Source organism: Cnephaeus nilssonii, assembly GCF_951640355.1.
Source record: "Cnephaeus nilssonii genome assembly, chromosome: 2".
NCBI classification, from domain to species: domain Eukaryota; kingdom Metazoa; phylum Chordata; class Mammalia; order Chiroptera; family Vespertilionidae; genus Cnephaeus; species Cnephaeus nilssonii.
In genome coordinates, this window is record NC_137073.1 from 10275578 (window position 1) to 10299477 (window position 23900).

The 23900-nt window shown below is 46.5% G+C and overlaps 1 protein-coding gene and 1 pseudogene across 2 annotated transcripts; one reads left to right on the top strand and one right to left on the bottom strand.

Annotated features, from left to right (window-relative positions):
- Nucleotides 1-4977: 4977 nt before the first annotated feature.
- On the bottom strand, nucleotides 4978-6582 carry LOC307110146 (pyruvate dehydrogenase E1 component subunit alpha, somatic form, mitochondrial-like; annotated as a pseudogene). Its single transcript has 3 exons — nucleotides 6069-6582; nucleotides 5927-5975; nucleotides 4978-5364 (listed from the first exon to the last, which is right to left on the bottom strand). The product of its transcript is annotated as a pyruvate dehydrogenase E1 component subunit alpha, somatic form, mitochondrial-like (transcript).
- A 4103-nt stretch (nucleotides 6583-10685) lies between these two features.
- On the top strand, nucleotides 10686-12842 carry LOC307106805 (selenide, water dikinase 2-like). Its single transcript, XM_079783477.1, has one exon. The coding sequence runs from the start codon at nucleotides 10821-10823 to the stop codon at nucleotides 12168-12170; it is 1350 nt and encodes a 449-aa protein (XP_079639603.1). The 5' UTR covers nucleotides 10686-10820; the 3' UTR covers nucleotides 12171-12842.
- The last annotated feature ends 11058 nt before the right edge of the window (nucleotides 12843-23900 follow it).

Consider the following 23900-nt stretch of genomic DNA (forward strand, 5'->3'; position numbering starts at 1 on the left):
ACTTTCAAGGTCCTCGCAGTCCGGTTCTGACCCACCTTCAAGGCGTTTTTCCTGTGCCCGGCTCGGAGGTCTCCGCTGCGGCCGAGCACGTCCGCTCCGCCCAAGGCAGGCCACGTGCGCCCCAGCCCGGGCCTGGGCCTCTCGCTGGCGCCCCGCCCGGAGGGCGGACCCAGTTTCCTCCTCACCTCTTCCCTTTTCCTGTTTCTCCCCCTTCGCCTTCTTTTCTCCTTTCCCAGCGACGCTTTTCCGGTCTCCCGGACTCCGGCAGAGCTGGCTCCTGGAACACGCGCATTGCAAATCTACACCCACCGAGAGCTACCGCCGCCTGTCCTGTGTGCTGTGCCTACTGTGCGCTGGTGTTATGCTGCGCGTTTCACACAACTGATCTCTTTTAAAAAATTAAATGTATTGGGGTAAAATATCGCCGCCCAAAGTCTAGTCTCCGTCGGACACCGTATATTTAATCGCCTTTATCCACTTCCTTCTCCACCCACTACCTTCCCTGGTGTTGCCTTGTATGAGTTTGTTGATCTCTTTTTATCTACACAAAGGTGGGTCATTTTACGAATGGGCTAATGGAAGTTCTGGGAAGTAAACTGATTTTCCTAAATTATATAGTAAGGGTTCTCATATCAGAACCCTAACCCCACAACCCAGGAGCCTAAGTGGGAAATGAGTAGCTCACAGGCCAAATCCAGTGCACAGTAGTACCTTCTTTGACCCTCAGGGTGTTTCCCATTTAAAAATTAGCTTTAAAAAAAAAGGCTTTACAGTTTTTTATTTCTAACATTTCAGAATTTGGATATTTCACTTAAAGGTTCTGTATTTCCCATTTCTCTTGAAAAAGATATCTAATTCTTCCATTTATGGATGGGGCAACTAAGGATCAAAATTGATGAAAGTAAAGAGAAATAAATCAGTAAATGTTTAAAACCCTGTCTTGCCTCTTTACAACAGCTCTGTGTGGACCAGTATCTCCCTTTGACAAATGAGGGAACTAAAGGTTAGAGAACTTAAGTTATTTGTTCCAAGTCACACAGCTGGTAAGTAGCAGATTCCAAAGCTCATGTTCTTTCTATTGCTCCAAACTATCAGAAATGAGCTTACACAAGGAAATTGGTAGCAGAGCCAGGACTCAAACCTGAGCCTCAGGCCGCAGAGCCCAGGGCATAATTTGGATGTTGGGATTAAATCTGGTCGAATATTTGTGCCTCCCCAGAGGTAGGCAAAGGTGTTAAATGGCTGAATACTCACACCTAGGATCCCAAAGCCACTTTGATTGTGTTCATTCTCTCAAGTATTCAGTGAGCCCTCTATGTGCCTGGCACCATTCGAGGTATTGGAGATGCAGTAGTGAACAAAGCAGACAAAAATCTTGACTACCAGGGTCCTTGTAAGGGTGTAAAAAATATGAACAATAATCAAGAGAGTTTCAGATCCTGATAGGTACGAGAGGATGAGATGGGGAGTGGTGTGGTTGGGGGCTTCTTGAATGGGCAGGGAAGGCATCTCTGAGGAAGTAATATCTGAGATGCCTTGGGTGATGAGAAAACGTTAGCCATTTGAAACTCTGGAGGAAGAGTGTCTAAAGAGAACTACGGCCTGGCTGACGTGGCTCAGTGGTTGAGCGTCAACCTATGAACCAGGTGGTCATGGTTCAATTCCAGGTCAAGGTACATGTCCGGGTTGGGGGCTCAATCCCCAGTGTGTGGTGTGCAGAAGGCAACCAATCAATGATTTTCTCTCATAATTGATGTTACTATCTCTCTCTCCCTCTCCTTTTCTCTCTGAAATCAATAATAATAATAAGCCCTAACCGGTTTGGCTCAGTGGATAGAGCGTAGGCCTGCGGACTCAAGGGTCCCAGGTTCCATTCCGGTCAAGGGCATGTACCTTGGTTCCGGGCACGTACCCAGTGGGGAGTGTGCAGGAGGCGGCTGATCGATGCTTCTCTCTCATTGATGTTTCTAACTCTCTATCCCTCTCCCTTCCTCTCTGTCAAAAATTAATAAAATATATATATATATATTTTTTAAAAAATATATTTTATTGATTTTTCACAGAGAGGAAGAGAGAGGGATAGAGAGTTAGAAACATCGATGATAGAGAAACATCGATCAGCTGCCTCTTGCACAACCCCTACTGGGGATGTGCCCGCAACCAAGGTACATGCCCTTGACCGGAATCGAACCTGGGACCTTTCAGTCCGCAGGCCGACGCTCTATCCACTGAGCCAAACCGGTTTCGGCAATAAAATATATTTAAAAATAATAATAATAAAAAGAGTGAGAGAGAGAACTACAGAGGCCTTAAGGTAGGAATGAGTTTGGCCTGTTTGAGAAACAGAAGGCTTGTGTGGCTGGAGCCAAGTAAGTTAAGGAGGGAAAATGTAGTGTGGAAGATGGAAGTGGGTTAGGCAGGGACCCCGTTATGGCTGGAACCCCACCTCTAAAAAGGCAAGGCCTGCTTGCCCTGATTCAGAGAGTCAGTGAGGAGACTGGGCTGGGAGCACTGAAAGTTCCTTCTAGAAGGCCTTCTGCTATGGAAGGACTAAGGAACCGTCCTTTGAAAAGGACAAGGACTGCATCCATTTGCTCTGCAAACATGTACAAGTATCTGCCTAGAATTGGAGCTAGTTCCTGTTCTTTTTTTTTTTAATTATTTTTATTGATTGTAGAGAGAAAGGGGGAGGGATAGAGAGAGATAGAAACATCAATGATGAGAGAGAATCATTGATCAGCTGCCTCCTGCACGCCCCCTACTGGGGACTGAGCCCGAAATCCAGGCATGTGCCCTTGGCTGGAATCGAACCTGGGACCCTTCAGTCCACAGGCTGATGCTCTATCCACTGAGCCAAACTGGCTAGGGCTAGTTCCAGTTCTTGAGAATCTCATAGTCTAGTAAAGAAGATTGTGATGAAAAATGCATAGGCTTATATATAAATTGATTACACATGAAAAGGAAACAATAGTTGTCTGGCAGAATAGTGGGGTAAATGAATAACTTGTAGGGAGTGGGTATTGAGAACAGGCCTCACTGAGGAGACAAATGTGAAAGGACCTTCTAAGGTGAGTGGGAGTTTGCCAGATTAACAAAGAGGTAGCAGCTTGTGAGATGGTCCAAGGACACTTCACCGAAGTATTTAGTGAGGCCTACTGTGTGCCCGGCCCCTTTGAGGACTGGGAGGTAGAAAATTGAATTTGGAAAAGTCTTTATCTTCCTCATTACTCTGCATGTCACTACAGTATTTGTCTTCAAATTCACTAGAACTTCAGGTCTTTGGGGGTTTTTTTAAATCTATTTTTATTGATTTCAGAGAGGAAGGGAGGAGAGAGAGAGAAACATCAAAGAGGAGAGAATCATTGATCGGCTGCCTTCTGCATGCCCCCCACCGGGGATTGAGCCCGAAACTTGGGCATGTGCCCTCGACTGGATTCGAACCCCAGGACCCTTCAGTCCACAGGCTGTCACTCTATCCACTGAGCCAAACCAGCTAGGGCCCAAGTCATTCTTTACCTCTTCTTTGGAGAGGCCTTTGGATCACGCAGAATTCTCTGCTGCATGTGTGCTTCTAGCATAGTCCTTACCACACTTGAAATCACCTGTTCAATGGCAATCTGTGTAGAAACAGGGCAGAGACTTAGTCTTATTCATCCTTTTATCCCCAGTAACCAGCACACACTAGGTCTTGCTGTTGAGTGACTATCCTCAAGAAGCTCTAGATGTGTTCAGTGCTCAGATGAAGGGGATTCTAACTCAGGATGGAGGTGAAGGGAAGGATTCTGGGAGGAAGTAATGCTCCAGGTATTTGTGTGTGTGGTGGGGGTGGGGGTAGGGGTGGGGGTGGGGAGGGACATCAATAAAAGGAATCAACATTTAAGAGGCAAAGGGCTGAAACCACACAAGTGGAAGGCCTTGAATGCCAACTAAGGAGTTGTGTTTTATAGGAGACATGCAAAGATAGGCAGGGTTTTTAGTTGGGGAATGACATAATCAGATGTAATTTTACAAATCACTGCAGCTGGGCTTCAGGGCCAATCTGCCGAGGAGGGAGACGAGGAAAACCAGCAAGGAGGACCCTCCAAAGCCCCAAAGGACCTCCAGTTAGGCCTATGGGTTTGTGTGCCAAGCCTCCAAGAATCCCAGGCCTGAATGCACAACTCTAAGGTTTTGAGTGTGTATAACAACTTGGTGGTGGTGGGGTAGGGGGTTTGCGGGGGGTGGGGGGAGAGACGGCACTGTAACAATTTTTTATCAGTTTCTAGGCAAGCCTGTCCAACTATTGTGATCTCTTAAGAGCTTCTATCTGGGTACCACTCCCGCATGCAGATTAGCAGAGGCAACCAACCAGTGAAGTAGTGAAAGTCTTGTACTTCATTTCTTTTTCTTTTCTTTTTTTTAATTTTTTATTGAGGTATTATATGTGTACATATCTTACCATTACCCCCTTGTACTTCATTTCTTAGGTGGGTGATCCGCCTTCGTCTTTTTTGTCCCTGGCCAGTCATATCAGTTCCTCTCACCCCTTCCTCCCTATTGACACCCTCCTTGGGAAAAGCTAGGAATTGGAGTCAGCTCCTAACCCATGGGACGTTTGCCTTTTCCAGGAGATAAAGAGGTATCCCCTTTGGGACTTTCAGCCAAATGACCTATTTCTTGACAAATATAAAAAAAGACTCAGGGAGGCCGGGTTTCCCAGTAGGCAGAGCATCAGTGATGGGCCTTCTATGTCTGTACTAGAGCGGCTGGCCACAATTCTCCCTTACTTGTGTTGAACTTTAGATAAATGGCATCATAGTTTATGTATTATTCTGTAACTTGCTTCTAATTTTTTTTTCTTGCAAAACACCTCAAATTTTACTCACGGTACAAAAGTAATAAGTGCCACATCAGTACAGAAAACACACAGCCTATATACAGCTCATCCTTCAAAACCAGAACAGTCACGTGAAGAGTCATACAGATTCTCATTTTTACTTAAAAATCTAAGGTGCACACTTCAACATCAATTTCCTTTAATTCTTCAACACTGGCAAGACTGCTGTTCACCACTCTATCCTTGAGAAGCATGATAGGGTCACTCTTACTTCTTCCTCAATTTCCTCTCGTGTATGAGAACTGACTCCAGGATCACTCATGCTGTGTCCATAGTAACAGTAAGCCTGCTGCTCCATTAGTACGGGCCCCTTTCCAGCCCTACAATGGGCAGCTGCAAACTTTGTTGCCTCCCAGACACATAGGCCATCCATTCCAACTACCCTCAGCCCAGGAATGAAGTCGCCTCTCTTATAGTAATCAGTGCTGGCTGCTGCTCTCTCAACAGACGTTCCCATCCCATAGCAGTTATTTTCACAGATGAAAATACTGTTGTATTATCAATCAGGGAGCTAGATACGAGATGCCTTAATGAGCCAATTAATTAGGAGTCATTTTTATTGCGCGTGGGTTCAGAGCAGAATATCTCTGTCAAATTCTGAACAACCACAGGAAGGAGTATTCCCTTTTTATATTCTTCTAGGTCTTTGTGTAAGTTATTTTTGCAGACAGCTTATAACCTTGAGTATATATCATATCTAACAATCACCTTCATATCTATACAGACAACTTGTAACCTTGAGTACATATATCTATACAGACACCTGTAACCTTGGATACATAATGAACAAACACTTGGCATGAGAATATGGGAATTATTATCAGTATCAGGGTATCAGCCCCTTTAGGTGGCTAGCTTGCAAGGTCAGACAGTTTATCTTTTCTATTATTCAAGCTAAAAAACAAAGTTACTGTTCAGAATAAGAGACCATCTAAAAATAACATAGTTGATTTACAGAGCAAGGGATTATCTAAAAATAGCAGAGAATTTCAAACAGCAGTTTCAAACAGCAGTTTTTCCAAAGGAGGGATCATTGCTATGCTTCAATACAAGGTAATTTCCACAAAGCTGCCATATTTTAAGCTTCAAATATCTGACCCTGGTTAGCAGCGCCATCATGATACAAAGTCAAACAAACCTCATCTTTTCCATTATACTTGCAGGCCAGAGCAATCCCAGCTCCCAGGGGCACCTGAGCTCCAATGACGCCATTGCCCCCACAGAAATTCTTGGCATACATGTGCATTGACCCTCCTTTTCCTTTAGCACAGCCTCCTCTTCATCCTGTAAGCTCTGCAAGAATTTCTTGTACAGAAAGCCCACGAGTAAAGGTAAAGCCGTGAGCCCGATAGGCTGTGATCAGATGGTCTGTGGGATTTATGCCAGCTTCCATGCCCACACAACAAGCTTCCTGACCATCACACAAGTGACAGAAACCATGAATAATTTTCTGTTTATACAGCTGATCTGCCTTTAACTCCAGTTAGCAAACAGTCTGCATCATCCTGTAGTATCTGAGCCCATCCTCCCTGGTGAGCACTGTGGTGACAGGAGGGCCCTCTTCCAGCCGGTGAAGGTCACACTTCTTCATTTCAAATGTAGCATCATTTGCAAAATTACGGGATGCCAGCAGGACTCAGCTTGCCTGCTTCTGGGTGAGCAGCGCCTGACAGCACACAGGAGACAGCGGTGAGCATCTTCCTCATGGACTGAGGGTAGTGGCAGAGACACGACTCCCAACGACACAAGCAGGGCCACCCAGCTGTCTCCTAAGCAGCTGTTCTTCAATATTCTTTTCTACCAAAGAAATATATTCTTAAAAACAGGCCTGGCACGGCCAGCGTGGCTCAGTGGTTGAGCGTTGACCTATGAACTAGGAGGTCAGGGTTTGATTCTGGTCAAGGGCACACGCCTGAGTTGCAGGCTCAATCCCCAGTAGGGGGCGTGCAGGAGGCAGCCCATCAATGCTTCTCTCTCATCATTGATGTTTCTATCTCTTTCTCTCCCTTCTCCCTTCCCCTCTGAAATCAATAAAAATATATTTAAAAAAAATAGGTATGTAGGTACGTGCATTCTCTTCTATATCTTCAAACTCCTGGTAGTACTTGTCCATGAAATTTCTCTGTAATAACTAGAACTCTCACCCATGATAATGTCCTCTAAATAGCCAACCACAGGATCCAATTCTGCATCAGAGGCGAAAGAGGAAGACAGTCCTAAACTCTCTTCCTCTAGCGTGTCCATCACTCTGACTGGTGGCTGCCGCGTCCACCCCACTCCGGGCCCATCCGCCTCCTACCCTTCCAGCAGCCCCTGCCCAACCTCCATTCTGCTCCGCAGAGCCCCAACCAGCATCCGGGAGGCCTTGCCACCGGGGCCACCTGAGTCCTGGCTAGCCACACGCCGCCCAGGCCTCTGCCTGAACCTTTGCAACCTCTGCAGGGGCCTGGCGGCAATTACCCCGTACCTTGCTTCTTGTTACCAACATGTTTTTTATATTATCCATATGGATTTTTAGACGCATAATTCATTTTCCCAGATAAATAATATTCTACTGTGTGATTATACCACGTTTATTTATATATTCTCCTTTTTAAAAAATGTATATGTATATTTTTAAAATTGATTTCAGAGAGAAAGGGAGAGAGCAATAAGACCATCAATGACGAGAGAGAATCATTGATCAGCTGTCCCCCACAGGCCCCATACAGGGGATAGAGCTCAAAAACTGGGCATGTGCCCTGAGGGAATCCAACAGTGACCTCCTGGTTCATAGGTCCACACGCAACTACTGACCCACGCTGGCCAGGCATGTATCTCCTTTTAACAGACACTTGGGTTATTTTCAGTGTTTTGCTCTTATAGTTATCCTTTTTTTAAGGACCTTAAATGGGTTTGTTTTTGTTGTTGTTATTTAATTTATTTTAGAGAGAGAGGAAATGAGATGAAAGAGGGAGAGAGAGAAACATCCATGTGAGAGAGAAACATCTGCCAATTGCCTCCCTTACCCACCCACACCAGGAATTGAAACCATGACCTGTGAATGTCCCCTGACCAGAAATCCAACCCCGGCCCTCTCAGGTTAGGGGACAACGTTCCAACCAACTGAGCTAGACCCGCCAGGGCTGGATTTGTTTTTATAAAAAACTTTCCAAGTTCAGCCAGCATGGCTCAGTGGTTGAGCATGGACCTATGAACCAGGAAGTCACAGTTTGATTTCCAGTCAGGCACATGACCAGGTTTCTGGCTCAATCCCCAATGTGTGGGTGTGCAGGAGGCAGCCAATCAATGATACTACTCTTATCATTGATGATTCTATCTCTCTCTCCCTCTCCCTTCCTCTCTGAAATCATTAAAAATATATTTTAAAAACTTTCCAAGATGTTCTAAGTTTTATGAACTTAAATTGATAATAGGTTCTGTTATTTATTTTGATTTTACCATCATCCAGGAATTATGTTAGATGCTTTACACACATTTAAAAATTTTATATTCATAAAATTCCTATCTAGTGTATATTATCTTTAGGTGAAATGACTGTTTTTATAGGTAATAGAAACTGAGGTTCCTAGAGGTTAGACAATTAGCCCAAGATCAATTCACCCAAGCCAAGATCACAACTCAATCTAATTCTAATGTTCAAGTTCACTCCAGGCCTTAATACTGTGTTGTGCGCTGATAAAAAAACAAGTGAAATGATGTACTATAAGATTTATAAGTAGTTCCTATATAGTTTATATTTCCAATGATTGCAAAGTACACATAGCACAAAATTTGCCATCTTAACCATTTGTAACCGTCCAGTTCAGCAGTATTAAGTACATTCCCAGCACTGTGCAATCCACCTCCAGGGCTCTGACATTATATCCTGGGGCACATGCGCCAGATTTCCTCTATGGGTAGAATTGCTGAGGCAGTCCACTTGTAGGTGCAATGCATGGGTTTGCATATGTTCAGCTTTATCAGTTAAGATGAAACTCTTTTCCAAAATGGTTGCACCAGTTTATACTCCTATCGACAATTACTTTTTAAAAAGTATGTAATATATTAAAATGTTTACAAATGTTCTTTATAAAGTTCCAAATGTTAAAGGAACAAAAAGGCAATACACTGCCCTAGCTAGTTTGGTTCAGTGGATAGAGCTTCAGCCTGAGGCCTGGAGGGTCCTGGGTTTGATTCTGGTAAGGGCACATGCTCAGGTTGCGGGCTCGATTCCCAGTAGGGGGCATGCAGGAGGCAGCAAATCAATGATTCTCTCTCATCATTGATGTTTCGATCTCTCTCCCTCTCCCTTCCTCTCTGAAATCAATACAAATAAAAGATTTAAAAAAGGCAATACATGGAAAAATATCGTATCCCCTAAGCATTTCATTCCTTTCCCAGAGGCAATCTATATAACAGTTTCTAGTTGCATATACTAGTAGTTCCCCCTCTTACAACAAATAGTAGTATTCTATGCATACAGTTCTGAAGCTTGCTTACTCCTCTTAACAAATATCACAGGCACATAATCTGGTGGTCTCTGGAGCAGATTGGATGCATATACTGCTCCTCTACACTGCCTGTAACCTTCAATAGGTCATTTAATCGCGTTGTGCCTTATATTCCTTATATATGTGGTGTGGAAAGAATTCTAACTCAGAAGGTTTCATGAGAATTAAATAAGTTAATATAAGTTAAATAAGTTAATAACGTAGAACTGTGCCTATTAGAATTGTAACTATTAGCAATATAATTACATCAATGATTTCTCATCCTTTTTTACAGTTGTTTGGTAGCTTATTATATAACTACTAGAGGCCCAATGAACGAAATTCGTGCAAGAGTGGGCCTTCCATCCCCGGCTGCCATCACTGGCTTCCCCTTGCACCCGGGACCCCGCTTCCTCTGGAAGGATGTCCGGTCTAATTAGCATATTATGCTTTTATTATTATAGATATCACAATTTATTTTAATCATAATGGGTAAACATTTAAGTTGTTTCCAGTATGTTGATATTATAAACAGCACAGCAATAACGTATTATTTTCCATTCGGGCTGGTGGCATCTGTAGGATAAAGTTCTAGAACTGGAACTGCTGGACCAAAGGTATTCTGTGCAGTTATCACTTTAATAGACACTGGCAAACGACCCTTCATGGCTACAGCATAGATTCTCGCATCTATTAACTTAGAGGATACAGAAACTTCAGAAGAGAAAAGTAGGTGAGCGGCTGTGTTGTCTGGATGAGTCACCTGATGCCGAGAGAGAGAGAGAGAGAGAGAGAGAGAGAGAGAGAGAGAGACAGAGAGACAGAGAGACAGAGAGACTCAAACAGAGTTGGTGGTGGAAAGGGCACCAGAACCCATGCCGGTGTCTGGAGTCCTCAAATTCGTTAAAGTCCTGTGAAACCTTGCATTATTTTCATGCAGCAGTTTGCTTGTCCGATTTCTTATCATTCTTTCCGGTTTTTTCCACGGGTCATTTTTCCTACCCTGGATTGATCGTGTGCGCTGTCAAGCGACCCTTGGACCCTGAGGTTTGCCAAGCTAGCGGCCTTCCCGGTGTCGACAGGCTGTACTGGGTACACGGCCTCCAGGGGAGCGAGCTCCGCCAGCCGCGGGCGAGACTTCATTCAAATCGCAGGAGGGCAGCGAACCAGCGCCGCTCCGGAAAGCAGCCGCCACCAAGTTCGCAAGTTGGAGGTCGGTTTGTAATACGTCCGTCTTTCAGACCTAGGAGGCCGGCCGCTGGGTGCCAGGGGGTTATTGGAGGAAAGGGCTGTCAATCAGCAGGGCCCCGCCCTCAGGGAGGCGGACCGCGCGGCGGCGTGCTTGCAGTTCCGCGGCGCGAGTCGTGCCGGTTACAGTCGCCGCGGTCACAGCCGCTGTTCGTCCACCGTCGCTGGAGTAGGAGATAAAGGCGACCTCTCCCCTCCTCTCCCCTCCCGGCCGGGCAGGCGAGATGGCAGACCCCGCGGCGACGGGTGCCAGTGGGGAGGCGATGGCGGCGGCGGCGGCAGGTTCGGCGGGTCTGGCGGGCTTGTCTCTGGGTCACGGCTTCCCGGGCTACCGGCCCTTCGAGCCCCAGGCGCTGGGGCTCAGCCCGAGCTGGCGGCTGACGGGCTTCTCCGGCATGAAGGGCTGAGGCTGCAAGGTCCCCCAGGAGACGCTGCTCAAACTCCTGGCGGGACTGACGGGGCCCGACGAGCGGCCCCCGCTGGGCCGGGGCCTGGGCGGAGGCCATGAAGAGGTGGCCCAGGAAGCCGGCCTGCAGGTCCTGGCGGAGCCCAGCCCAGCCTTCCCAGCCCTGGGCATTGGGATGGACTCCTGCGTCATCCCCCTGAGGCACGGAGGCCTGTCACTGGTGCAGACCACGGACTTCTTCTACCCCTTGGTGGAAGATCCCTACATGATGGGGCGCATCGCTTGTGCCAACGTGCTGAGCGACCTCTATGCCATGGGCATCACGGAATGCGACAACATGTTGATGTTACTCAGCGTCAGCCAGAGTATGACTGAGGAGGAACGAGAAAAGATAACCCCGCTCCTGGTCAAAGGCTTCCGGGATGCTGCCGAGGAAGGAGGGACTGCAGTGACTGGCGGACAGACCGTGGTAAACCCTTGGATCATCGTGGGTGGGGTTGCCACTGTGGTGTGTCAGCCCAATGAATTCATCATGCCCGACAGTGCAGTGGTTGGCGATGTGCTGGTGTTAACCAAACCCTTGGGAACCCAAGTGGCTGTCAATGCCCACCAATGGCTGGACAACCCTGAGAGATGGAATAAGATAAAGATGGTGGTCTCCAAAGAAGAGGTAGAGCTGGCCTACCAGGAAGCCATGTTCAATATGGCTACCCTGAACAGAACTGCTGCTGGGCTAATGCACACATTTAATGCCCATGCGGCCACAGATATCACAGGCTTTGGCATTCTGGGGCACTCTCAGAATCTTGCCAAACAACAGAGAAATGAGGTGTCCTTTGTCATCCATAATCTGCCAATCATTGCCAAGATGGCCGCCATCAGCAAGGCCAGTGGGCGCTTTGGGCTCCTTCAAGGAACCTCAGCAGAAACGTCTGGGGGGTTACTGATCTGTTTGCCAAGGGAACAGGCTGCTCGCTTTTGTTCTGAAATAAAATCTTCCAAGTATGGAGAGGGTCACCAGGCATGGATCGTGGGCATTGTGGAAAAGGGAAACCGCACGGCCCGCATCATCGACAAGCCTCGGGTTATTGAGGTCCTTCCTCGTGGGACCGCTGCTACAGCCGTCCCTCCAGACCATTCCAGTGCCTCTTCTGAACCCAGCTCTTGAGATGGAATAGCGGGAGTTGTTTGGACCTTACAGCCTGTGGACACAATCATGGATGGTTCTCAGGAGTTCACTTTAAGAACAGATTTCCAAAGAAGGCTGCCTGCATAGTCGTCCCACAGTTGCCCTTTCTAGGTGATTTGAATCAGCCCATCATAAGCTGCACACCCAAGGCCGGAAGTATCATTTTGGACTTGGGGGAAGGTGGTTTTATTTTGGCTTGGAAGGGGAGCACAAAAACCTGTTTCCTCTTTCCAAGAGCAAAGTGAGGAAATTCCCATCTGAGAGAATTGGGGGGAAATGCATATACATATGCAACTAAATTTGGTCCAATACGGTTGATAAATATAAATTGTTAAGAAAGATCTTATAATGCAATGACAGGTTCTTTATTAGACTTTTCTGAAATACTGTCTCTTTCCTGCTCTGGACAAGAATTGAGCAGCTTGTCCAATGACTGGGAAAGGAAGACCTGCAACCATCGGACCTGGTCTCTGTTAATGATGTCTCTTCCTCTAAACCCCTTTGAGGACTGGGAGAGGCAGAGCAAGCCCCAGAGCCCAGGCCGTGGTGGTCATTAAGGTGTTAAATTTTGTGCTGAAAATTTCTGATGGTTTCATCAGTAAAGTGATTTCTAGTGAATTAAATAAAAAGCATTTTGTTGAAAAGTCACTTGACTAATGTTTGAATCCTTGAAGTTCTGAATCTTTTACAGTGTTATCAAGTGAATCAGTTAATACATTTAGAATCTGATCAAGTAGAGAGTTTTCTTACGTTTCCCTGATCCTGGACCAGGGGATTTAACCCCCAGATTTAGGTTTGCATCGTCCCCCTGAGTTGACAGCAAAGGACAAAGCAGACATAAACCTCAAGGACTAGAAGGTGGGAGAGGAAATAGCAAAAGTGCTAATAGTCCTGGGAAAATGAAAAGTAGGTGGAAGAGGGGTAACTGATTTAGCAGAATAGAGGCAGCCAAAGTGAATGCCTTCCGAGTTGGGGAATACTAACAGGAAGTGAGGAGATGTGCTCCAGAGGTCCTAAGGGACCTGGGATCAAGGGTGGGGATAAAAACAGATTCTGGCCCTGGCTGCTTTGGATCAGTGGATAAAGTGTCAGACTGGACTGAAGGGTCCCGGGTTCGATGCAGGTCAAGGGCACAAGCCCAGGTTGCAGGCTCAGTCCCCAATAGGGGGCTTGCGGGCAGCAGCCAATCAATGATTCTCATCATTGATGTTTCTATCTCTCGCTCTCTCTGAAATCAAAAACATTTAAAAAACAAAGATTCTAGTTGAAAGTTTATTCAGAGTAATTAGATTTTTTAATTTCTCAAACTTCTCCCTTGTTCACACAGCCAGAAAACTGCTCAGCTTGGCAGATAAAGGGAAGTTTACTTTCTGGAAAATGTGAATTAAAAAATACTGCAAAATCAGGGACACCAGACACAGCAGAGGACAGGGGACTTGACCAAAAACAGAAGAATGAAAACTGCAAAATGAGGGCCCAAACCTCTTCCTCGGCTATTAGAAACACTGCGCAGGAAGCTTATACCGCTGCTCATGGAGAAAATGAATGTGCCCAGAAAAAAGACATAAATAGAAACATTTGAGGAGCCCCCAGTTACAATCCCTGTATGGGCAAGTCTCCCAGTTGAACATCTTCACTCAGGCACATTCTTTTTAATGCCTAAGTTTTAGATAGGAGCAGTCACTGGAGGCAAGCCTCCAACTTGAAAGAAGTCAAAGCTAACAAATTCAGGAAAGGGACAATACAGGGAGTGGAAGAAAAAAAAATGGAGGCAAAGATAAGATAAAGTGTTTATGAGAAGATAAGAACAAAGCACTTAGAATATAAAAATATAGCTAAATTTTAAAATTCAGTAGAAGACTTAGAAGATAAAGTTGAATAAGTTTACCAGAAAGTAGAACACATACAAAAAGATATGCAATAGAAGAGAAAGATATATGAAAATCATAGGTGAGTCAGGAGGTTCAACATCTAAGAGAAATTCTAGGAAGAGGTAAAAAAGCGTATGGAAGAAAGAAAATTATCAAAGAGTAATATAAGAATGTTTTTTAAAACTTAGAAGTTGTGTCACATACCTCTTAATTCCCACCATAGGGAGTGAAAAATGACACTAATTTTAATAATAATAGTCGAAAGTATTTATATAATGCATACTCTTTGCCAGGCACTATTCTAAGTGTTTTATATGTGTTAACTAATTTAAAATTCCAACCCCATTTTGTCAATAAGGAAGCTGAGGTGCCGGGAGATAAAGAAATTTGCCCAAGCCTGGCCAGCGTGGCTCCGTGGTTGAGTGTTGAGCCATGAACCAGAAAATCCCTGGTCGGGCATATGTCCAGGTTATGGGCTTGTTCCCCATGGTCGGGTGTGCAGGAGGCAGCCAACTAATGATTCTCATCATTGATGTTTCTATCTTTCTCTCCCTCTCTGAAATCAATAAAAATGTATTTTAAAAAGAAAGAAATTTGCCCAAGGGTACACAATCAGTCTTCTAGACAGTGTGACTCCAGAGCCCATGCTTGTATTCACCATGCTCTCCTAAAATCTTCTGGGGAGAGGGAAGATCATGTACAAAGGTTTGGGGATAAGACTGGTATCAGAGTTCTAGCCAGTTACGCTCAGTGGATAGAGCGTCGACCTGTAGACTGAAGGGTCCCAGGTTTGATTCCTGTCGAGGGCACATGCCCAGGCAACCATCCCCAGTAGGGGGCGTGCAGGAAGCAGCCAATCAATGATTCTCTTTCATCATTGATGTTTCTCTCTCTCCCTCTCCTTTCCTCTCTGAAATAAATAAAAATATATGTAAAGACCAACCCCCCCCCCCCCAAAATCAACAAAACACATATTGTCCTGGTCCTCCCAGCATACACAGGAAGGGGCCTTTAAGGCCATCATTACATAAATAGGAAATTGAGGCTCAAAGAAGAGAAATAATCTTCTCAAGGGCATAGGTTAATGGGGTCCCAATAACCTGACTCCTAGTTTCCCATCACACACTCTTGTCTCTGGGATCTCAGACTGGCTCAGGTTCTCCCACCCCCATAACACCCACCCAGCTTATGGGCCTCCACTACTTTGTTCTCCCGCTGCTTCCGCCTCTTCCCCTCCAGGGTTTCCCAACGAGCCTTACTGGGAGCAGTTGCACAGCTTGGCTCTAATAAGGAAGGCGGCCAGACTCTAATGAGTAGCAGAAGGGCATGTGTGTGCATGCTCATGTGTGCCTGCCCAGCCCGTCCATCCTGTCATTAAACATTTGTCAGCCTGTGCTGGAGAAATACCTTAGGTTTTTGGTCTGTTTGTTTGTTTGTTTGAAATATATATATTTTTATTTATTTCAGATAGGAAGAGAGAGGGAGAGAGAGATAGAAACATCAATGATGAGAGAGAGAGAATCATTGATTGGCTGCCTCCTGCATGTCCCACACTGGGGATCGAGCCCGCAACGTGGGCATATGGCCTGAGGAGACCAGGAATCAGACCATGACCTCCTGGTTCATAGGTAGATGCTCAACCACTGAGCCATACCAGCTGGGCCAGAAACACATTAGTTTTGAAAAGACTAGGTGACCCAACACCAGAGGGGCGTGGGCATAGGTTTCTAAAGGGTTAATCACAAATGTGGACCAAAACACAAGACCAAGCACACTGTGACCCTGACAAGCAGGGAGGTGGGTTTGCCTAGATGTGTCTGAGGGGAATGGTGAAAACTGACTGCATGTGGGGGTGAGGGTGGAAAGAGCATGGGATGAGGAGCCCAGATGATAGGGCCAATCATATGTGCAGGTCTGTTCCCTCTCCCCCATGAGGGCCTCCCTTATCCCCCAACTCCGTGCTGTGCTGGAGCTGGGCTTGGCTGGTCTTCAGAGGATGATGCTGTGGAGCAAAGAACTTGGATGGCCTGCAGGTTCTTCACGAGAGCCTTACAGCTCAGCCAGGGGTCTCCTGGGAAGCGGGCTGAGGCAGTCCCAGAGAATGCCTCTTCCTCCTTGTCAGTGTCCAAGGACCATCTGACCTGTGAGCTCTAGAACTCCTAGTCCTTGGCTATTCAAAAATCTGAGGTGCAGAAGACTCCTAAACACGTTGTTCTCCAAGTGTGTTCTATTTTCCAGTAGGAGTTTTTGGGTTCTTATTGGAGAAGCTTAGCAAACACCAAGGGAGGTGCTAGGGAAGGTAGTTGGCTCCTGAAACTTTCAGTTCATAGATCCACAAGGCAACTCAATGCTCTGAACTTCAGGCCTGTGAGTCTACCTGCCTGCAGGACATCATCTGGATGTCCTGAGCCATCTTAGGCTCCATGTTTCCCAAAATAAATTTATTATCTTCCCTCCCACCCAACATCCAGGTTTCTGTGTCCTCTTTCAACAAATAGCAAAACTATCCATCCATTTTCTCAAGCTAGAAACCCAAGAAGTTTTCTCCCATCTCTGGTATCCAACTTCCATGTTGCCTAATCCAGTGGCAAATTCTGTGCTCTCAATTCACCCAGCAGCTCAGCAGCACCCAAATCAGATGTCCACTCAATCTGGAGCACTCTCCGTTCTTGCCTCCATAACAGCACACCCTGCCAATTTCCCTTCTACCTCACCTGCCTCTTCTCCTCGGCTGAACTGCTAAATGTTGGAGTACCTCAAGTCATGGTCTTGACTACCTAGATTCTTGTATTAGTTATGCTTCTCCAATTCCATGACTTTAAGTACTCTCTAAATGTATGAGACTACCAAATCTGAATCTCTCTTGAGCTCTCCTCTAAAGCTTAGGCTAATAAATCCACCTGCCAACTTTACATGTATCTTCAACTCGTTTTGTCATAAATCAAACTCCTGAAGCCACATGTGTTAAATCCTTCACCTCATCTTCAATGTCACCTTCTCAAAGACAAGTTACAGAAAAACCAACTGAAAATGGCTTGACCAATAAAGGATTTTTTAACTTATAAATCCAGAATCCTAAATTAGAGCTTTTCTGGAATTTGTAAAAGTAATTTGCCCAGCAATTATCAAGGATCCAGGTCCTGCTTGGCCAGTGTGGCCCAGGGACTTGAACATCTTCCCACGCACCAAGAAGTCACTGGTTCGATTCCTGGTCAGGTGGTGTGCAGTAGACAGTGGACACATTTATTTCATTGATATTTCTATCTCTCCTCCTTTCTATCTCTCTCTAAAATCCATTTAAAAAGATATTTTAAAAACCCTGGCTGATGTTGCTCATTGGTTGGAGCGTCGGCCTGTGCACCCAAGTGTCTTGGGTTCGATTCCTTGCCAAGGACAGATACCTGGCTGGGTTGCAGGTATGATCCCCACCCAGGTCTGGGCGCGTGGGGGAGGCAACCAATCGATATGTGTCTCTCACATTGATGTTTCTCTCTCTCTCTCTCTCTCTCTCTCTCTCTCTCTCTCTCTCTCTCTCTCTCTCTCTCCCCGTGCTGTACTCTAAGGATTAAATATGTAGAATGCTTAAAACAGCTACATGGTTCCAGTTCATTCCTACCTGGTTCCAGTTCATCCCCCTCACTTCCACTCTCTTTAGGGATCAATGGAAAAAATATCCTACGGTGAGGATTAACAAACAGTAACAAAAATACCCCGAAACATATATATATTTTTAAAAACATAAAAATAAATGGATTCAGGTCCCTTCCATTTTGTTATCTACCAGTCTCAGCTGGTGGGCTAGCTCTCCTCATAATCCAATCCTCACATACCAACATCAAAGGTAGAAACTTTATATATATATATATATATATATATATATATATATATTATTGATTTTTTACAGAGAGGAAGGGAGAGGGATAGAGAGTTAGAAACATCGATGAGAGGAACATAGATCAGCTGCCTCCTGCACGCCCCCTCCTGGGGATGTGCCAGCAACCAAGGTACATGCCCTTGACCGGAATCGAACCTGGGACCATTCAATCCACAGGCCAACGCTCTATCCACTGAGCCAAACCAGTTAGGGCCAAAGGTAGAAACTTACTATGTCTTTTTCTTTTTTTAAATATATTTTATTGATTTTTTTTACAGAGAGGAAGGGAGAGGGATAGAAAGCTAGAAACATCGATGAGGGAGAAACATCGACCAGCTGCCTCCTGCACACCCCCTACCGGGGATGTGCCCGCAACCAATGTACATGCCCTTGACCGGAATCGAACCTGGGACCCTTCAGTCCACAGGCCGACGCTCTATCCACTGAGCCAAACCGGTTTTGGCACTATGTCTTTTTCAAAAAAGAACTAAGAACCTTTCCTAGGAGTCTCTAATAGACTTCCTTTATCGCTCCCCACCTTGTCAAGAACTAGGCCACATGTTCACCCATAAACCAATCAATAGTAGGGCAATGGGGCTGTTGCAAGCAGTTAGACAGACGTGAGCAGAGCATGGAGGATGGGCCAAGTACAGAAGGTCACCCGTGGGAGCCTCAGGTGCCCAGCAGGGACCAATCAATTGTAGGGCGAGACTTTGCCCCAGGGTGACCTTTCCTCCCTAGCATATCGCTGGTCATGAGGTTTGGACCCAATGACCTTTTCTCCCCTAGAGATAATATCTACACCTCAGTTGTATTTCCTTTTTTTTTTTTTTAATATACTTTTATTAGTTTCAGAGAGGAAGGGAGAGGGGAGAGAGATAGAAACATCAATGATGAGAGATAATCATTGATCGGCTGCCTCCCGAACGCCTCCTACTGGGGATCAAGACCACAACCTGGGCATGTGCCCTTGATTAGAATCAAACCCGGGACCCTTACCGTCTACAGGCTGACGCTCTATCCACTGAGCCAAACCAGCTAGGGCCTCAGTTGTATTTCTTCAGGCCCACATAAGCAACAAAACCAACCTCAGGACCAGCTGCATTGAATATGACCCCTTGCCCTGGCAGTGGAGACCACAACCCTGAAAGGACACACCTGGAAAAATGATGTCTATTCTATTGAAATCTTCCTCTGGGACCTCCCCTAAAATCTCCACACTTAAAACCCTCAGGATGGAAGATCCAGTGTGCTCTCCCTCCCAGGATCATGTCCTTGCCTTTCCCCACCCCACCCCACCACACCACACCCCATCCCACCCCACCTAACCCTACCCCACCCCACCCCACCCCACCCCACCCTACCTCAGGCACATTACCATTAGCTTCCTAGCTGGCAACCTCCAAGGGCCCTTCTTTACCTCTATAACCTGTTTCCCATTTCTTTTAGGAATTATCTTTTCTACCACTATGATTTACCAAATAAATATCCTCTTACAGTTTGAGTCTTGGCTCTGAATTTCTTCCTAGCCAGAACCCAAGTACTGAGATTGCTGAACCCAGATTTGATCAGACCCCACTGGCCAGACACCTGGTGCGGTTCCTGCCGGCTACAAAAGACCCACATAATCAAGTAGAGAAGGGTGGGCCCCAGAATAGAATCACTGTTCTGAAAGGATGAAGGTGTGAAAAAGGCAGTTGTATAGGTAAACAACAGTCCTTACCACATCTTCCCTGGGCCATGCAATCTAAAGTTGCCCCCACTTTTCATAATGTTTAAATACATTTAAAATTTGTTTTCGTAGTACTTACCATTTGACCCAATATAGTATAGGCCAAGGCCCAACTGCCTGGAGTTGAAACCTGGCTACCACTTTACAGACTGTTTGACTCACTATCTCTGTTCCTTATCTGTAAAATGAGGAGGAGGAGGACAACGATACTACCTACCTCATAGGTTGTTGTGAGGATTAAATGAGTTGCTAGAAGGATTAAATATGTAGAATGCTTAAAACAGCTACCTGGTTCCAGTTCATTCCAGCTGTATTCTGGACATTTTTATTATTATTATTGTTAGAGAGAGGGGAAGAGAGAGAGAGAGAAACATTGATGTGAGAGCAAACATCAAACATCAGTGGGCTGAACAATATAAACTGATGAACAAAACTAGATCCAGAGACAAAGAAACACGGAACAGACCATCCAACCTCAGAGGGAAGGCAGGGGAGGGTGGTGGGAGGGTAAGAGATCAACCAAAGGACTAGTATGCATGCATATTAGCATAATCAATGGAAACGGACCCTGGGGCAGTGGGGGCTTGTCCTGGTGGGTGCGAGTGGCAGGGAGGAGTTAATGGGGGGGGGGGGAGAAGGAGACATAGGTAATACTTTATTTATTTATTTATTTATTTTTAAATATATTTTATTGATTTTTTACAGAGAGGAAGAGAGAGGGATAGAGAGTTAGAAACATCGATGAGAGAGAAACATCGATCAGCTGCCTCTTGCACACCCCCTACTGGGGATGTGCCCGCAACCAAGGTACATGCCCTTGACCGGAATTGAACCTGGGACCCTTGAGTCCGCAGGCCGACGCTCTATCCACTGAGCCAAACCGGTTAAGGCCATATGTAATACTTTAAACAATTTTTTTAAAAAAATCAATGGACTGCCTCCTGCAAGCCCCCTAGTGGGGATGGAGTCTGCAACATGGGCATGTGCCCTGACCAGAAATCAAATGGGCAAGCGTTCGGTGCACAGGAGGACACCCAACCAACTGAGCCACACAGCCAGGTCTCTGGAGATATCCTTGTCTCCTTATAACAAATTCCCCCTTTTTCCTTAAACCGTCCGTTTCTGGGGTTCTTAACCAAGTGTCCTCCCCTTCTCCCTGCCCCGTCATTGCCCTTTCCCGCCACCGGGTGCCCATAGGGAAGGGACGTGTCTGTGCTCTCCCAGCCCTCTGTGCTTGGCCTCTTCCACTGGTGGAATCTGGCACCTACAAATTGCCCCCCTCTTACAGTTTTTATTTGCTTCAAGATTGGGGTTCTGAATGTTGGACATTGCCTTACTAAGCTAAAAATATGAAAGAGAGGTGGGATTGACTGGCGTTAATGCAAAAATCTGAGTAAGAAAGCAATAACACAAGGCCTACTAGGTAAATGCTTAGGTTTCCTTATCAGCGAAATGGTCATCATGCTAATGGTACCGACCTAGGATTGTTATTTGGATTACAGTACTGAGTGTGGGACTACCGTGAGCCATAGTAAGACTCAAGTTGATTTTAAAGGTGAGGCATACAACTGCTTAAGTATTGCCAAAGTTTGTACATTTGGTTTGCCTTGTTATCAGAGGGACTACTTATCAGATGGGATTGACCGTTCCTTAGTCTGAGTCTCACAGTAGGGCCTTAGCAATAGTTTAGTGACCCATTCCTGAGTTAGGCACCTAAGGTTTCTTGATATTCCTATTGGCAAGCATCCTATTGGTGTAATTGGCCCAGGTTTTTCATTACCTCTCTAAGAGAGGTATTATTATTATTACTAGGGGCCCAGTGCACAAATTTGTGCACCTTGAAAGGAACTGTAGGCTGAGAGGCTTCGGTAGGCACAGGGGCAGATTTCAGCCCATCCTCTGTGCCCCCGCCCAGCCCCGCCCTCCATGCTCCCCCCCTCCCCTGTCTGCTGGCTCACCCTGATGACAGTGACCCACACCCTGCCTTGGTCTGGCACCTCCGCTCACCTGCTCCACCATCGCCCTGGGCCGACACCTGCCATGTTTCGCACTCTGCTGCCTGCTGCCAATGCCCGCCATGTTTTGCATGCAGCCCCTGGTGGTCAGCGCAGGTCATAATGACCGGTTGTTCCGTTGTTCTGCTGTTCAGTCTATTTGCATATTAGGGTCTTATATATATCAATTATATAGGATTATTGTACAAAAGCAAGCAAGAATTTATTGAGGCACAGCAGAAACATACTTAGGGCAGTGAAACAAGGAAGGGCATAGAAGCAACAAGAGAGCCTAGGCTGGGCTGCTTGGCTCACTGGGAGGTCAGAGAAACGGGGGCCCAGGAAGACAGGTTCAGGGGGGTAGCCCGGGAGGAGCTGATACTGCCCATTGCTCCCCTGGTTGCAAGTCTCATGGGGTCCCTTAGAGGTTAGGAGACATGCGCCTGTGGGGGAATGGCACGGGCATGCTCCCTGGAGGGAGAGAGCAATAATGGAGATATTATTGATGAGCTCTTCTAGATAGAATGATCAGTGATTTGCTGAAATCCATCCACACTGAGCAATTTTCTGGCTTTAATTTTAGCATTTGGTCTGAAAGATATATTAATCACTTAATAGGGCATCTCAAATAGTTTGGTATCCACACCTTTAAGATTGTTGGCCAACACTGAAGCATTCCAGGACAGAGGCCTGAAGCTTGCTCGTATTGGTCCAGTCCGGGTAAGGGGCGGGCTATAGCAAGCTCCACACAAGTAACTGGCCTTTCCTGCGGCTCCGCCCCCGGAAGCAATCGCTAACGCCTGTGATTGGTCAGAGCCGCTGGAGGCGGGCTCCGAGCTGAGCTGGGGGGTTCTTAGTGCAATCTGGGCAGCAGCTCAGTGGGCGACATGTCCACTGTGGGAAGCCTGGGGATGCGGGGTGGGGGCAAGGACACTGATACTGTCGGCCCCTTCAGCTCAGCCTGGAGGACGTATAAGCGGTCTTTCCCCAACCCGGGCTGGGGAAATCACCCCCTCTCGCCCTTTTATGGGGCGGGTCCCTCCACGTGTCGGGAAGAAGTCTAGCCGCTGTGCTCGGGTCCTAGCTCTGCCGTCTGACCTCTGGCGAGCCTTCTAACCTCATATTCACAATGGGCTTAGCAGTGCACACCTGAGCAGGGGGGTGGTGACGTCTGGTGAGTAATGTTAAGGCCCGCCCTGAGGAAATACTCGGTCCGATGCTCTGCCCTCCAGGAATGGGAGAGAGAACATAGACAAATGCAGTGAGAGGGGGAGGCATTATTTCTTGCTGGAGGAAACCAAGAAAGGCTCCTTAGGGGAAGTCCCTACAAGGTCTCTGTAAGATCCTAGGACATATAAGCGGTCTTTCCCCAGCTCAGCTCGGAGCCCGCCTCCAGAGGCTCTGACCAAAGAGGGTGTTGTTGGGTTTCCATAGAGGTTAGGGTCTGTGTAGGGGCTGGTCCATTTTATAGTCCCCTAGAAAAGACACGACCAAAGGCCATTTAAGGAGTTACTTTCAGGTCAGAGGCTCAAGAACCTCTGGAAGACAGCCTCTTGGTACTCTTCTCCCTCAATAAAAGTTTTGTTTAACCACCTCCAGATTCTTTCTGCGGTGGCTGGGGAGGCTCCGTCTCAGCAGGTGCTGAAGAGGGGCACCAGGGTTGCTTCTGGCCCAACTCCCATGTTTCTCTAGTGTAGCTCCCACCTGCAGGGCAGAGATCTGATTTCTAGCGGGTTGCCTGTGAGATTCCAGCCAGTTTCCTTCCCCTTCGGGGCCTCTAACAGATTGGAGGCTATGCATAGCTTTAGAGCCCAGATTTTTGAGCCAGGCCGTCAGGGATCAAATGCCATCTTTCATAATTTAGCTGATGTGCATCGGGTTCCTCATCTAAAATGAAATAATAGTGCCTACCTGACGGGGTTGTAAAGTTTAGGTGTCGATAGAGTGTTTAGGACAATGCTCGGCACATAGTAGAAATTTGTAACGAATGTGCTGTATGTATGGACCCTTCCAGATCAGAGGTTATGAGGACATAACCAAGGGCCGAGTGTGGGATGACTCCACACACACACACCCAGTTCCAGGAACCCTTTGGACGAATAGCCCCACTTGGTTCCGTGACGATTCGCTTAAGTCACCTAAGCCCAGGGGAAACCCCAACTTTGCTCCTCTCCCCATTGACCTCATTCACAGGCACATGTGCGTGAATATATAATACTTTATTCACTAACACGGGTC